Raw genomic sequence first — 14,650 nt, 5'->3', positions numbered from 1 at the left:
GGCTGCACACATGTTCCAGGTGTGACCCTACTGGATGCATGCTTGTTCCATATTCCGCTGCTTGGCATCTGCACTAGTGCCCCATCCATGTATAATGGCAGCTGAGGCGATAGGAGGGGGCATGGCAGCACCACGGCACACTGGAGTCTTGTATTACAGCCATCACAGGATTGTGTCACCAGGGTCCCTGTAATGTAGACTCCTCACTCACTCAAGGGTACCCGAAATTAGGACTGCCTTCTTCCTGGTTACCTGGCTGCCATGCACAGCCGGAGGAGCAAACCCGCATTCCGCCAAGCCAGCTCAGCAAATCACAGAGCGACCCCTGCACTCCACTATACACTGCCTAAAACATCATTCAAAAGTCACACGTGTGTCAAAAACAGTAAACAACAATAATGTGACCCCCCCCCCCCTTTCCCCGAAGGCTTGATAACTACTTATCTCCCATGTAGGCTGGGCGTGCCTCAGGGAATGTGGAGAGCACACGCAATAAGGGCTGGTGTGACATGTAGGCCCCGTGATTTGCGGCAGGACAGGCAGCCCGGGGCATGGGAGAAGCGTTCGGGGCCACACAAGGAGGTCACATGCAAAGAGGAGAATAATAGCAGGAAAGATCTGACCGAGTAGAAGACACACACATTGGCTTCAATTCTGGTAGCTATGTGAGGTAAATATTTTTTTGTAGGTAAAATACCTCATGAGGTATTTTCTTTTTTTTAGCAATTCTGAAAGATTTCTCTCCATTTCATGAGGTAAACGTGCGGTAAATGCATAAAGTGAGTAAAAACATGAGGTATTTCAGCGGTAAGCATGCAGTAAATAAATAACAGTAGTCTTTAATTGTCTTCCATAAGTTAGGATTGCCTTTGGAAGATTTTTTTTATTTTATTTTGAGGGGGTAAGGTGTATTTAATTATGTATGTAATCTATGAAAAGTATATTTATAGGCATCCCTTATTTAAAAAGAAAAATCCAGTAAATATTTGGAGTTTTATTTCTACTATTCTTTTCTATTACACAGCCTGAATAGGAACAACACTAAAAACTGCAAAATGCATACAAATTGACTTTACCTCCAGGTACAGGCAGGTCTTAAACTGATCGGTAAATTATGTGCTAACGTGCCACCTAATTTCCATGAGAATCGCCATTTTCGGTAAAATTAATGCAAATTACATCACAAATTACATAATAATTTACCTCATGAGGTAAAACATGACTAAAACCTACCAGAATCGCTAAATGACATTACCTCATGAGGTAAATTACCTAAGATGAGGGAATTTGCTTGATAAGCCTACCAGAATTAAGAGCTATATCCAACTGGCGGCTCGCGGACAGGATGTGGCCCCCAGGCTGCACTCGCTTGCCCGGACTAGTTTTACCTCCCTTCCCCGAACATGGACAGTACTGGTTTACAATATTGGCACCTGGTCACATGACCAGTATTTTTGTGTGTGTGTTAAAAAAAAAAAAAAAAAAAACCCAAGTATCCCTTAATAGTAAGCTTCAAGGGACCTGGCCACGTAGTTTATTATATAAGAATTTGTCATACATCATCTAGCTATACATGTGCATGGACAGGAAACCTAAGAAATGAGTTTACTATAATGAGATTCTACTGTATTCTGCATTTAATAAAGTTGATTGATATGTACTATTAGCGTGCACTCAATGGTACAGCAGATATAGATATCATGGTGGCAGCTGGCCCATATAATTTGGTGTGACCGTGTGAAAGAAATGACAGGTTCTCATTAATGATCCGCATACAGCTGTAAAGGGAAAGCCCAGTGATTCCTGCCAATTCTCCCTAGATTATCTGCACAGATTCTGACCTACCTGCCGTAAATGTCGTAACGAGGACCTACCTGCTTTTATGAAGCTTGGGGTGTGATTGTGACACACCCAGACCCCAGAGGGGGTTTTCTATTACACAACATTGTGTAACACTTCAGATAAACAGATGATTCACTAAGCTGGCACTGGTTCCCAATCTCGCCACTGGCAGAGCCGCTCTCTCCCGGGTTGGTCAATCTGCAGGTGTCTACAAGAGAGGCTGCCGGGTGCCTCCCACAACGCTGGACTGCAGCCCATCCTGCCCAGGTGACACCGCAGCTGTCATCGGTAAAATACGGTGACAACGCGGGCCAGCCGCAGAGGAAAAGTACATTTCTTGCAGTAAAGTGAGCAGAGATGGGAGATAAAGCACCCAATCAGAGAGCTGTCACAGCGGCAGGCAGGGACTTTAATAATCCCCCTGCCTGTGTCCTTTCTGGAGATCAGATTTTTGTCAAGCAGTTTGTTACCCGAGATACAAAGTGTCAGAGCAATTTAACACTTAATCTGTCAGCTGCTCTCTGTCTGCCAATAAGCCGGGAACAAAGCCGAGAAAATATTCATGAAAGAGAAAAAGACGATATCGCTTTACTGCAGACACTGGACAAACACTGCAGAGACCCCTGACTACAGGCCAGTCACCACAGAGACCCCTGACTACAGGACAGACACCACAGAGACCCCTGACTACAGGACAGACACCACAGAGGCCCCTGACTACAGGACAGACACCACAGAGGCCCCTGACTACAGGGCAGACACCACAGAGGCCCCTGACTACAGGGCAGACACCACAGACCCCTGACTACAGGACAGACACCACAGAGACCCCTGCCTACAGGACAGACACCAGAGACCCCTGACTACAGGACAGACACCACAGAGACCCCTGACTACAGGACAGACACCACAGACCCCTGACTACAGGACAGACACCACAGAGACCCCTGACTACAGGACAGACACCACAGAGACCCCTGACTACAGGACAGACACCACAGAGACCCCTGACTACAGGACAGACACCATAGAGACCCCTGACTACAGGACAGACACCACAGAGACCCCTGACTACAGGACAGACACCACAGAGACCCCTGACTACAGGACAGACACCACAGAGACCCCTGACTACAGGACAGACACCACAGACCCCTGACTACAGGACAGACACCACAGACCCCTGACTACAGGACAGACACCACAGTCCCCTGACTACAGGACAGACACCACAGAGACCCCTGACTACAGGACAGACACCACAGAGACCCCTGACTACAGGACAGACACCATAGAGACCCCTGACTACAGGACAGACACCACAGAGACCCCTGACTACAGGACAGACACCACAGAGACCCCTGACTACAGGACAGACACCACAGAGACCCCTGACTACAGGACAGACACCACAGACCCCTGACTACAGGACAGACACCACAGACCCCTGACTACAGGACAGACACCACAGTCCCCTGACTACAGGACAGACACCACAGACCCCTGACTATAGGACAGACACCACAGAGACCCCTGACTACAGGACAGACACCACAGAGGCCCCTGACTACAGGACAGACACCACAGAGACCCCTGACTACAGGACAGACACCACAGACCCCTGACTACAGGACAGACACCACAGACCCCTGACTACAGGACAGACACCACAGACCCCTGACTACAGGACAGACACCACAGACCCCTGACTACAGGACAGACACCACAGTCCCCTGACTACAGGACAGGCACCACAGAGACCCCTGACTACAGGACAGACACCACAGAGATCCCTGACTTCAGGACCTACAGGACCGATACCAGAGTGGCCCCCGAATACAGGACAGACACCGGAGAGGGCTCCTAATACAGGACAGACACCGGAGAGGGCTCCTAATACAGGAAAGACACCAGAGTGGGCCCCTGCATACTGGCAGACACCCGAGGGGACCCCGAATGCTGGACAAGAAACCAAAATGGCTCCCCGAATACTGGACAAACGCCAAAGGGGGCCCTGAGAGCTTGACGAACACCAGAAAGGGCCCCAAATACCAGGAAAAAAAACAGAGGGAGCCCCAAATCCTGGACAGAAACCAGAGCGGTACCCCGAATACCAGGAAAGAAACAGGGGAGTTCCTGAATATCAAACACCTAGAGGTGCCCCGTTTGCAGAGGGGGCCCTGAATGCTGCACAAAAATCAGAGGGGGCCCCGAATAAGAGCAAACTACGGAGGGGAGCCCTGCAATTTGGGCAAATTACAGGAGGATACCCGAATACGGAACACCAGAGTGGTCCCCGAATACCATACAAACATCAGACGGAGCCCAAATGCTGGGCACAAACCTGAGAGGGCCCCTATCACTGGGCAAACAGCAGGGGGAGGGGGGCTGAAACCTAGTTATTCTATTCCCAACCTCCAGCACCCACAGGCTGCAGCTGTCTCTGGGACCACCATATAGGCAGCTGGGGACACCAAGGCCCCATGGCATGACATAATTCCGAGCACTGGTTCCGTCTGGTTATGTAATGCGCACTCGGCGCGGGCCGCCACTCCCTGGTGACGCCTCAGCACCACAGGATTTATATTTGGCCCGTGTTGTGTTTAACACACCAATCGGCACTTGTGTGAATAAACATTCTGGCTCTCCTCCAATCCCGCGCTCGGCGATAGATGAATGTTGGACATTGGTAAATTGCAGGGTATCCGTTACACGCCGCTCTCCCCGCACAGCGCTATAACCTTTCAGCCTCTACAGAAATATTTTTCTTTTTGCCCAAAGACAAATGGAACTTTCCCTTTTGATAGATTTCTCTGGCCGCAAGGCAGACATTTTTCACACATCAAATACTCTGGAGTCACATAAAACGCTTTCCAAACTCACCCGTTCCAGATCCACAATCCGGTCCTGGAAGAAAAAACAGAATACAGGAAGGTATTAGGACCTACAAATGCAGAAGACAGTCACAGGCGAGTTCAATCCACATTTTACACAGCATTAATCACAAGAGGGTACGGCAGCACCACATCTGGATTAATCACTATTCTGGGATATATTATTTTTATAATTTTTACTGGGTCAAACTCTGTCCAGCCAATGAACACAAGTTACCCCTGGATTCTGCCCCTTCCTCCTGGGCCACACCCACCCACTGACTGACACTGGAGGGAAGGTGATGAATGTCATTTGCTCCGCCTCCAACGATTCTCAATTCAGAAGCTATATCAGAAGGGAGGGCCACTGGCAGGTGATGCCACACCTCCTTCCACGGACCGGATGGGCCACGCCCTTTCCCAAAAGATATTATAATTAGGGATGCTCATTCGGTTTCTGCGGAACCAAAAATCTGCATTTCTGTTCGGAATTCAGAAAACGGAACTCTAATTTTAGCCCAATCGCAAAACTTGGAAGCATTGCACCCATCAGAAAATGCAGAATTTTTCTGCCCAAAAAATCAGATCACTGTGGTGATTTTCGACCAATCACAAAGCTGATTTTCTGTTTTTTCCGATTTTGTTTTTCTGATTTCTTCTTTTCATTTTTTGTATTCTCCGATACAAAAACAGCTAATAAAATACTTGGAATTGGAAAACGCAGAATTTTTCAGCAAAAATCAAATCGCTGCGGTAATTTTAGACCGGTCACAACATTTTTTTTCCAATTTGTTATTTTTTTCCTTTGTCCAATGCAAAAAATGACTAATAAAATACTCCTCGAAAACCAGAAATTGGGAAAACGGAAATTGGCATTGGCGGAAAATCGTAATTTCTCCGGAATCGGAAAATGGCATTTCTGACCACCGCTAACTATAATGGCATGGAATCTATCTGCCACGGGACAGCCGGGCACAGGCTGAGTGACATCGTCACCAATGGACTGTTTTTAGCCCAGAGAACAGGCAGGATTTGTAATAAATCATGATAATACTAATAGCAGTAGAGTATTGTACTGTCACTCATCAGTAAAAGCAGGAAGTTTTCAATCAGGATGATACCATTCATAGGCTAACTTTAAAAGAAAAAGAATAAGCTTTCGGCTAACAAGCATTCTTCAGACTCTATTCCTATACGCATGCATACATGAATAGAGGCTGAAAAAGGCTTGTTGGCCAAAAGCTTACTTTTTTTTTTTTTTTAACGTTAGCCAATAAATGGAATTGTTCTGATTCAAAACCTCCTGATAATACCAACTGTCAGAGCAATAAACAGGGATCCAGACCATAAATTAAGTACACAATTTTGTAAACAGCACACATCCCCACATTCTTAATAATGAACTAAATTTTATTTGAAGGGGACCGATATATTAATAGGTAAATCGGAGTAGTAGTGGAAAACATAGTCTAATCACATCTTAAAAAACAAAACAAACTTTATTGTACACATCACGAAAAAAAAACAAAAAAAACATGACACTTTAAAGAGACACTGAAGCGAAAAAAAATACATGATATAATGATTTGGTTGTGTACTATGAATAATTACAAGAAGATTAGCAGCAAAGAAAATATTCTCATATTTTTATTTTCAGGTATATAGTGTTTTTTTCTAAGATTGCATCATTCTCTCATATATGTGCAGATTACACAACACTCAGCATTCAAAATGATTCTTTCAGAGCAGTCTGTGAACTAATGACCTCTCCTCTGGCAGAGAAAAAGAAATTTGTTCACTAACAGTTGAGATAATAAAAGTCAGAAGACAGCCCTCTCTACGACTTTGAAAGTCATAGAGCTTAATGGCTTTTTTGCATAGAGATAACAACTGGAGTTTCTTAACTCTTCCTGTACTGGAAACAATTAGACTGATGTATCTGATCTTAATGTTTTATTTCTTAGCTGTACTACACATACAAATCATAATATCATAAAAAAAAATTTCGCTTCAGTGTCTCTTTAAAATGGGGATAGCTTAAAGGGAACTTGAAGTGAGGAAAATTATTTCAAATAAACACATGACTTAGCTGCAAATGAATATTACATACTAACCTCACTGTCCGTTCCTCTCAGAAGCTCACAGTTTTCTTCTTACAGTGATCCCTTCCAGTTCTGACAATATTTTGTCAGAACTGAACTATACCAGTTGCTGTCAGTTATATATCAGCTGCTGTCAGTTACAACTGAATGAGCAAGGTAGTGTCCATGTTTCCCTATTGGCTCAACTGGGTGATATTACAGTTTAACAGTGTGCTGACCAGGAAGCTGTTATGGGTTAACGGTCATTTTCACAATAGAGGACGGAGAAATCCATTGATCACAGTGGACAAATGGGATGCAGGAGAGGAGAAAGAGATTGAGTAGACAACACAGGAGGTAAGTATGACCTGTGTATGGTTATTTTGACTTTTTATTTTCAGTTTAGGTTCTCTTTAACTGTACTAGACTATTCAAATAGTAAACAAATCGCATGGCATATGTACAATTTGATAAATTTCTATTTTGGAAACACATATCGATATGACCAACGACCACATTGTTGGGTCCCAGTGTAAAATTGTTTAAAGGTTACCCAAAGCAACTTTAAAATGTTTCAAATGGGACAAAGAGGATTGTTCCCTTCTCGATGCAGTGCCTCTGTGTCCCGTTGGTGCCGCTCTCTGTCCCCCTAATCCCCCTCCGCCCAAATCTACTGATAAGCAGCTAGTTGGTAGAATAATGGGGAAGGGGCGTCCTTAGCTGGAAAGACACCCCTGCGTAACAACCCCCTCTGGCATTAGGAACACCCCTTCCCCGCCTCTCAATGCCCCTTCACAGCCTATTCTCCACCCCTTCACTGCCTCTCCACCGCCCCTCCCGCTCTGTGCTTTCCGAGGAGAACCACAGAGCTAAGATGCAGCTTCGTGAGCGTGGGTAGCGGCTGTAACGGGCTCTACCTGATCCGGCTAGCCCCCTGGACCAGGTGGTATGTTTTTATTTAGCTATGGTTCTTTAATACTACAATGTCTCCCCTATCTATTATAGGAGTAATGCATAAATATGGTTTGATAATAATACAAGAAAAGTGATAATAATGAAATCTGATTGGTGCTGCTACAAGTTACTCCTCAACCTATTAAAGTGGGATTGTCACCATAAAAATAAAATTTCAATAGCAACTGGTCTGAGTGTATTAAGTGATAACGATGCTAATCCTGCATACAAAACTTTTTCTGCAGTTACGGTTTGGAGTTATCACATACTTTAGGAGCACTGGCCTTTTAATAGTCAGTGCCAAACAGTTGCATGCTGGGAGTTTTTTTATCTATAATATATTCCTCCTCTTCCATTTATTTCCCTGCCTAGCTGCCTATGTGAAACATGATCCTCTGCTCACTTGTGTTTACAAACAAGGCTGAGGTTACTCAGCGATTGGAGGAGAAAAGAAAAAAAAAAAAAGTTAAGGGCAGAAATGACATCAGGATTTAGCCTCAAACTGTGAGCAAAAGACATGGTTCCCACCAGGAACAAAATTCTATTCATTTACTATCTAAAATTCACTGAAATCAAAGCATGGATAGTGCAATACATGTGTTATGTAAGTAGACCAAGTATTTATCTACTTATATACTGTATGTTTTTTTTCCCTGGCATAGTATGGCTAATCCTACTGCTTTAAGGACCTCTGCCTATCGGAGGTGGTCACATGATGGAACTGGATACAGAGCGAGTCTGGCTGCCCTCTCTGCTCTAGACGTATATGCTGAGGGGCAGCACAGAACACAGGAGATGATTGCTGCTTTTATATGCATATAACCAGCCAGCAGCAAAGAGGTCTGTTCCCATCTCTGCAGCCAGTGGGTAATTGTAAAGAAATTATACAACATTCATGGACTGCAAAATACAGCCTCATTTTCCACCAGAAATTCTTTATTCTGCTTTCTTCGCAGGTCGACGCAACCCAGAAAATAGAAGTTGGGACACACTGATCTCCGATGGAAGAGCCCGCTGAATTGTCAAGCCAAGAGAAATAAGATTATGCAAACATTGTGCACGACGAGATGCAACAGCGGGCTCTGCTATTCTGCTCTGCCGAGACTCCGGGAATGCGGCTGGCTGTAACAAGACATCGGTACGCCGTCTGCATGGAGCAGAGACTCGCAAAGTGCGCAAGGGGGTGCTATGCGTGCAAAGCAGGCGATGTATAGGGATGATCAATGCGATGGGAATATTTCCAAGTTCATGCAGTATTATGTAAAGGTTTATGCAAATACATGCAACCTGAAAATGGACTAAACCCACCTAGTCTTAAATTGATTGGTCCATTTTTAAGCTGCATATACTTGCATAAAAAAAATACATAATTCTGCATGAACTCAGAAATATTTGCATCTCATTGATCATGCCTGGCAATGTATAAGGAACAGGGATGCATAAAACTCTGCATTACAATACGAAAAATCATATTTTACTTGAGCGCATCTGTAGTTAGCGTGCTGGAATACACCGCCACCAGCCCTGTGTTACATGTCTGCACTCAGCGTGGTGGAATACACCGCCACCAGCCCCGCGTGACATGTCTGCACTGGGCGTGCTGGAATACACCGCCACCAACCCTGCGTGACATGTCTGCACTGGGCGTGCTGGAATACACTGCCACCAGCCCCGCGTTACATGTCTGCACCCAGCGTGGTGGAATACACCGCCACCAGTCCCAATGTTACATGTCTGCAATCGGCGTTGTGGAATAAACCGCCACCAGTCCCATGTTACGTGTGTGCACTCAGCATGCTGGAATAAAACGCCACCAGTCCCACATTACATGTCTGCCCTGCGCATGCTGGAATACACCGCCACCAGTCTCGTGTTCCATGTCTGTCCTGGGCGTGCTGGAATACACCGCCACCAATCCCATGTTACATGTCTGCCCTGCGCATGCTGGAATACACCGCCACCAGTCCCGTGCTACATGTCTGTCCTGGGCGTGCGGGAATATAACACCACAAGTCCCACGTTACATGTCTGCACTCAGCGTGCTGGCAGTGTACCAGTCCCGCGTTACATGTCTGTCCCGGGTATGCTGGAATACACCGCCACCGCGTTACACGTCTGCATTGAAATACACAGTCACCAGTCCATCGTTACATGTCTGCACTGGGCTTGCTGGAATATACCACCATCAGTTCCGTGTTGCATGTCTACACTCAGCGTGCTGGAATACACAGTGCCAGTCCCGCGTTACATGTCTGCACTGGGCATGCTGGAGTACGCCGCCACCAGTCCCGCGTTACATGTCTGTTCTGGGCGTGCTGGAGTACGCCGCCACCAGTCCCGCGTTACATGTCTGTCCTGGGCGTGCTGGAGTACGCCGCCACCAGTCCCGCGTTACATGTCTGTCCTGGGCGTGCTGGAGTACGCCGCCACCAGTCCCGCGTTACATGTCTGTTCTGGGCGTGCTGGAGTACGCCGCCACCAGTCCCGCGTTACATGTCTGTTCTGGGCGTGCTGGAATACACTGCCACCAGTCCCGCGTTACATGTCTGCACTGAGCGTGCTGGAATACACCACCACCAGTCCCGCGTTACATGTCTGCACTCGGCGTGCTGGAATACACCACCACCAGTCCCGCGTTACATGTCTGCACTGGGCGTGCTGGAATACACCGCCACCAGCCTTGCATTACATGTCTGCACTCAGCGTGCTGGAATACACAGCCACTAGTCCCGCGTTACATGTCTGTCCTGGGAGTGCTGGAATACACCGCCACCAGTCCCGTGTTACATGTCTGTCCTGGGCGTGCTGGAATATACCACCTCCAGTACCGCGTTACAGGTCTGTCCTGGGCGTGCTGGAATATACCGCCACCAGTCCCGCGTTACATGTCTGTCCTGAGGGTGCTGGAATACACCCCCACCAGTCCCACGTTTCATGTCTGTTCTGGGCGTGCTGGAGTACGCCGCCACCAGTCCCGCGTTACATGTCTGTTCTGGGCGTGCTGGAATACACTGCCACCAGTCCCGCGTTACATGTCGGTCCTGGGTAGGCTGGAATACACCACCACCAGTCCCGCGTTACATGTCTGCACTGGGCGTGCTGGAATACACCGCCAGGCCAGGGCGCTTGACCCAGAGCTAGACCTACTACTTGCTTTTGCTGTGGAATATACCGCCACCAGTTCCGCATTACATGTCTGTCCTGGGCGTGCTGGAATGCACCGCCACCAGTCCCGTGTTACATGTCTGTCCTGGGCGAGCTGGAATACACCGCCACCAGTCCCGTGTTACATGTCTGTCCTGGGCGTGCTGGAATGCACTGCCACTAGTCCCGTGTTACATGTCTGTCCTGGGAATGTGGGAATATAACGCCACCAGTCCCGTGTTACATGTCTGTCCTGGGGGTGCTGGAATACACCGCCACCAGTCCCGCATTACATGTTTGTCCTGGGGGTGCTGGAATACACAGCCACCAGTCCCGCGTTACATGTCTGCACTCAGCATGCTGGAATACACCGCCACCAGTCCCGTGTTACATGTCTGTCCTGGGAATGTGGGAATATAACGCCACCAGTCCCGTGTTACATGTCTGTCCTGGGCGTGCTGGAATATACCACCTCCAGTACCGCGTTACATGTCTGTCCTGGGCGTGCTGGAATACACCTCCACCAGTCCCGCATTACAGGTCTGTCCTGGGCGTGGTGGAATACACCGCTACCGGTCCCGTGTTACATGTCTGTCCTGGGCGTGCTGGAATACACTGCCACCAGTCCCGCGTTACATGTCTGCACTCAGCATGCTGGAATACACCGCCACCTGTTCCGTGTTACATGTCTGTCCTGGGCGTGCTGGAATATACTGCTACCGGTCCCGTGTTACATGTCTGCACTCAGCATGCTGGAATACACCACCACCAGCCCCGTGTTACATGTCTGTCCTGGGCGTGCTGGAATACACCGCCACCAGTCCCGCATTACATGTCTGTCCTGGGCGTGCTGTAATATACCGCCACCAGTCCCGTGTTACATGTCTGCACTCAGCATGCTGGAATACACCGCCACCAGTCCCGTGTTACATGTCTGCACTCAGCATGCTGGAATACACTGCCACCCGTCCTGAGTTACATGTCTGTCCTGGGCGTGCTGGAATACACCGCCACCAGTCCCGAGTTACATGTCTGTCCTGGGCGTGCTGGAATACACCGCCACCAGTCCCGTGTTACATGTCTGCACTCAGCATGCCGGAATACACCGCCACCAGTCCCGCGTTACAGATCTGTCCTGGGCATGCTAGAATACACCGCCACAAGTCCCGAGTTACATGTCTGTCCTGGGCGTGCTGGAATACACCGCCACCAGTCCCGTGTTACATGTCTGTCCTGGGAATGTGGGAATATAGCGCCACCAGTCCCGTGTTACATGTCTGTCCTGGGCGTGCTGGAATATACCGCCACCAGTCCCGTGTTACATGTCTGTCCTGGGCGTGCTGGAATATACCACCTCCAGTACCGCGTTACATGTCTGTCCTAGGCGTGCTGGAATACACCACCACCAGCCCCGCATTACATGTCTGTCCTGGGCATGCTGGAATACACCGTCACCAGTCCCGTGTTACATGTCTGTCCTGGGAATGTGGGAATATAACGCCACCAGTCCCGTGTTACATGTCTGTCCTGGGCGTGCTGGAATATACCACCTCCAGTACCGCGTTACATGTCTGTCCTGGGCGCGCTGGAATACACCGCCACCAGTCCAGTGTTACAGGACTGTCCTGGGTGTGCTGGAATGCACCGCCACCAGTCCTGCGTTACATGTCTGTCCTCGGCATGCTGGAATACACCGCCACCAGTCCCGCTTTACATGTCTATCCTGGGCGTGCTGGAATATACCGCCACCAGTCCTGTGTTACATGTCTGTCCTGGGCGTACTGGAATACACCACCACCAGCCCCGCAAAACGTCTGTCCTGGGCGTGCTAAAATACACAGCCACCAGTCCCGCGTTACATGTCTGTCCTGGGCGCGCTGGAATACACCGCCACCAGTCCAGTGTTACATGACTGTCCTGGGCGTGCTAGAATACACCGCCACCAGTCCTGCGTTACATGTCTGTCCTCGGCATGCTGGAATACACCGCCACCAGTCCAGTGTTACATGACTGTCCTGGGCGTGCTGGAATACACCGCCACCAGTCCCGCATTACATGTCTGTCATGGGCATGCTGGAATACACCGCCACCAGTCCCGCGTTACAGGTCTGTCCTGGGCGTGCTGGAATACACCGTCACCAGTCCTGTGTTACATGTCTGTCCTGGGCGTGCTGGAATACACCGCCACCAGGCACGTGTTACATATCTGTCCTGGGCGTGCTGGAATACACCGCCACCAGGCACGTGTTACATATCTGTCCTGGGCGTGCTGGAATACACCGCCACCAGTCCCGCGTTACATGTCTGTCCTGGGCGTGCTGGAATACACCGCTACTGGTCCCGCGTTACATGTCTGTCCTGGGCGTGCTGGAATACACTGTCACCAGTCCCATGTTACATGTCTGTCCTGGGCGTGCTGGAATATACCGCCACCAGTCCCGTGTTACATGTCTGTCCTGGGCGTGCTGGAATATACCACCTCCAGTACCGCGTTACATGTCTGTCCTAGGCGTGCTGGAATACACCACCACCAGCCCCGCATTACATGTCTGTCCTGGGCATGCTGGAATACACCGTCACCAGTCCCGTGTTACATGTCTGTCCTGGGAATGTGGGAATATAACGCCACCAGTCCCGTGTTACATGTCTGTCCTGGGCGTGCTGGAATATACCACCTCCAGTACCGCGTTACATGTCTGTCCTGGGCGCGCTGGAATACACCGCCACCAGTCCAGTGTTACAGGACTGTCCTGGGTGTGCTGGAATGCACCGCCACCAGTCCTGCGTTACATGTCTGTCCTCGGCATGCTGGAATACACCGCCACCAGTCCCGCTTTACATGTCTATCCTGGGCGTGCTGGAATATACCGCCACCAGTCCTGTGTTACATGTCTGTCCTGGGCGTACTGGAATACACCACCACCAGCCCCGCAAAACGTCTGTCCTGGGCGTGCTAAAATACACAGCCACCAGTCCCGCGTTACATGTCTGTCCTGGGCGCGCTGGAATACACCGCCACCAGTCCAGTGTTACATGACTGTCCTGGGCGTGCTAGAATACACCGCCACCAGTCCTGCGTTACATGTCTGTCCTCGGCATGCTGGAATACACCGCCACCAGTCCAGTGTTACATGACTGTCCTGGGCGTGCTGGAATACACCGCCACCAGTCCCGCATTACATGTCTGTCATGGGCATGCTGGAATACACCGCCACCAGTCCCGCGTTACAGGTCTGTCCTGGGCGTGCTGGAATACACCGTCACCAGTCCTGTGTTACATGTCTGTCCTGGGCGTGCTGGAATACACCGCCACCAGGCACGTGTTACATATCTGTCCTGGGCGTGCTGGAATACACCGCCACCAGGCACGTGTTACATATCTGTCCTGGGCGTGCTGGAATACACCGCCACCAGTCCCGCGTTACATGTCTGTCCTGGGCGTGCTGGAATACACCGCTACTGGTCCCGCGTTACATGTCTGTCCTGGGCGTGCTGGAATACACTGTCACCAGTCCCATGTTACATGTCTGTCCTGGGCGTGCTGGAATACACTGTCACCAGTCCCGTGTTACATGTCTGTCCTGGGCGTGCTGGAATATACTGCCACCAGTCCCGCGTTACGTCTGTCCTGGGCGTGCTGGAATACACCGCTACCGGTCCCGCGTTACATGTCGGTCCTGGGCGTGCTGGAATACACCGCCACCAGTCCTGCGTTACATGTCTGTCCTGGGCGTGCTGGAATATACCGCCACCAGT

At 49.3% G+C, this 14,650-nt stretch overlaps 1 protein-coding gene across 5 annotated transcripts in view; it reads right to left on the bottom strand.

The window, feature by feature from the left end:
- CEP128 (centrosomal protein 128) overlaps positions 1 to 14,650 on the bottom strand; it is a 253,904-nt gene that overhangs the window by 40,516 nt on the left and 198,738 nt on the right. For all 5 annotated transcript variants that reach the window (XM_068254444.1, XM_068254441.1, XM_068254445.1 and 2 more), the window contains one exon: positions 4,726 to 4,749. In XM_068254444.1, coding sequence (XP_068110545.1) covers positions 4,726 to 4,749 — 24 coding nt within the window. The remainder of the gene's footprint in view (positions 1 to 4,725; positions 4,750 to 14,650) is intronic.

The sequence above is a fragment of the Hyperolius riggenbachi genome, chromosome 9, assembly GCF_040937935.1.
Source record: "Hyperolius riggenbachi isolate aHypRig1 chromosome 9, aHypRig1.pri, whole genome shotgun sequence".
NCBI classification, from domain to species: Eukaryota; Metazoa; Chordata; class Amphibia; order Anura; family Hyperoliidae; genus Hyperolius; species Hyperolius riggenbachi.
The sequence above is the reverse complement of the archived record's forward strand: the minus strand, read 5'-3'. Positions and strand labels throughout refer to the sequence as shown.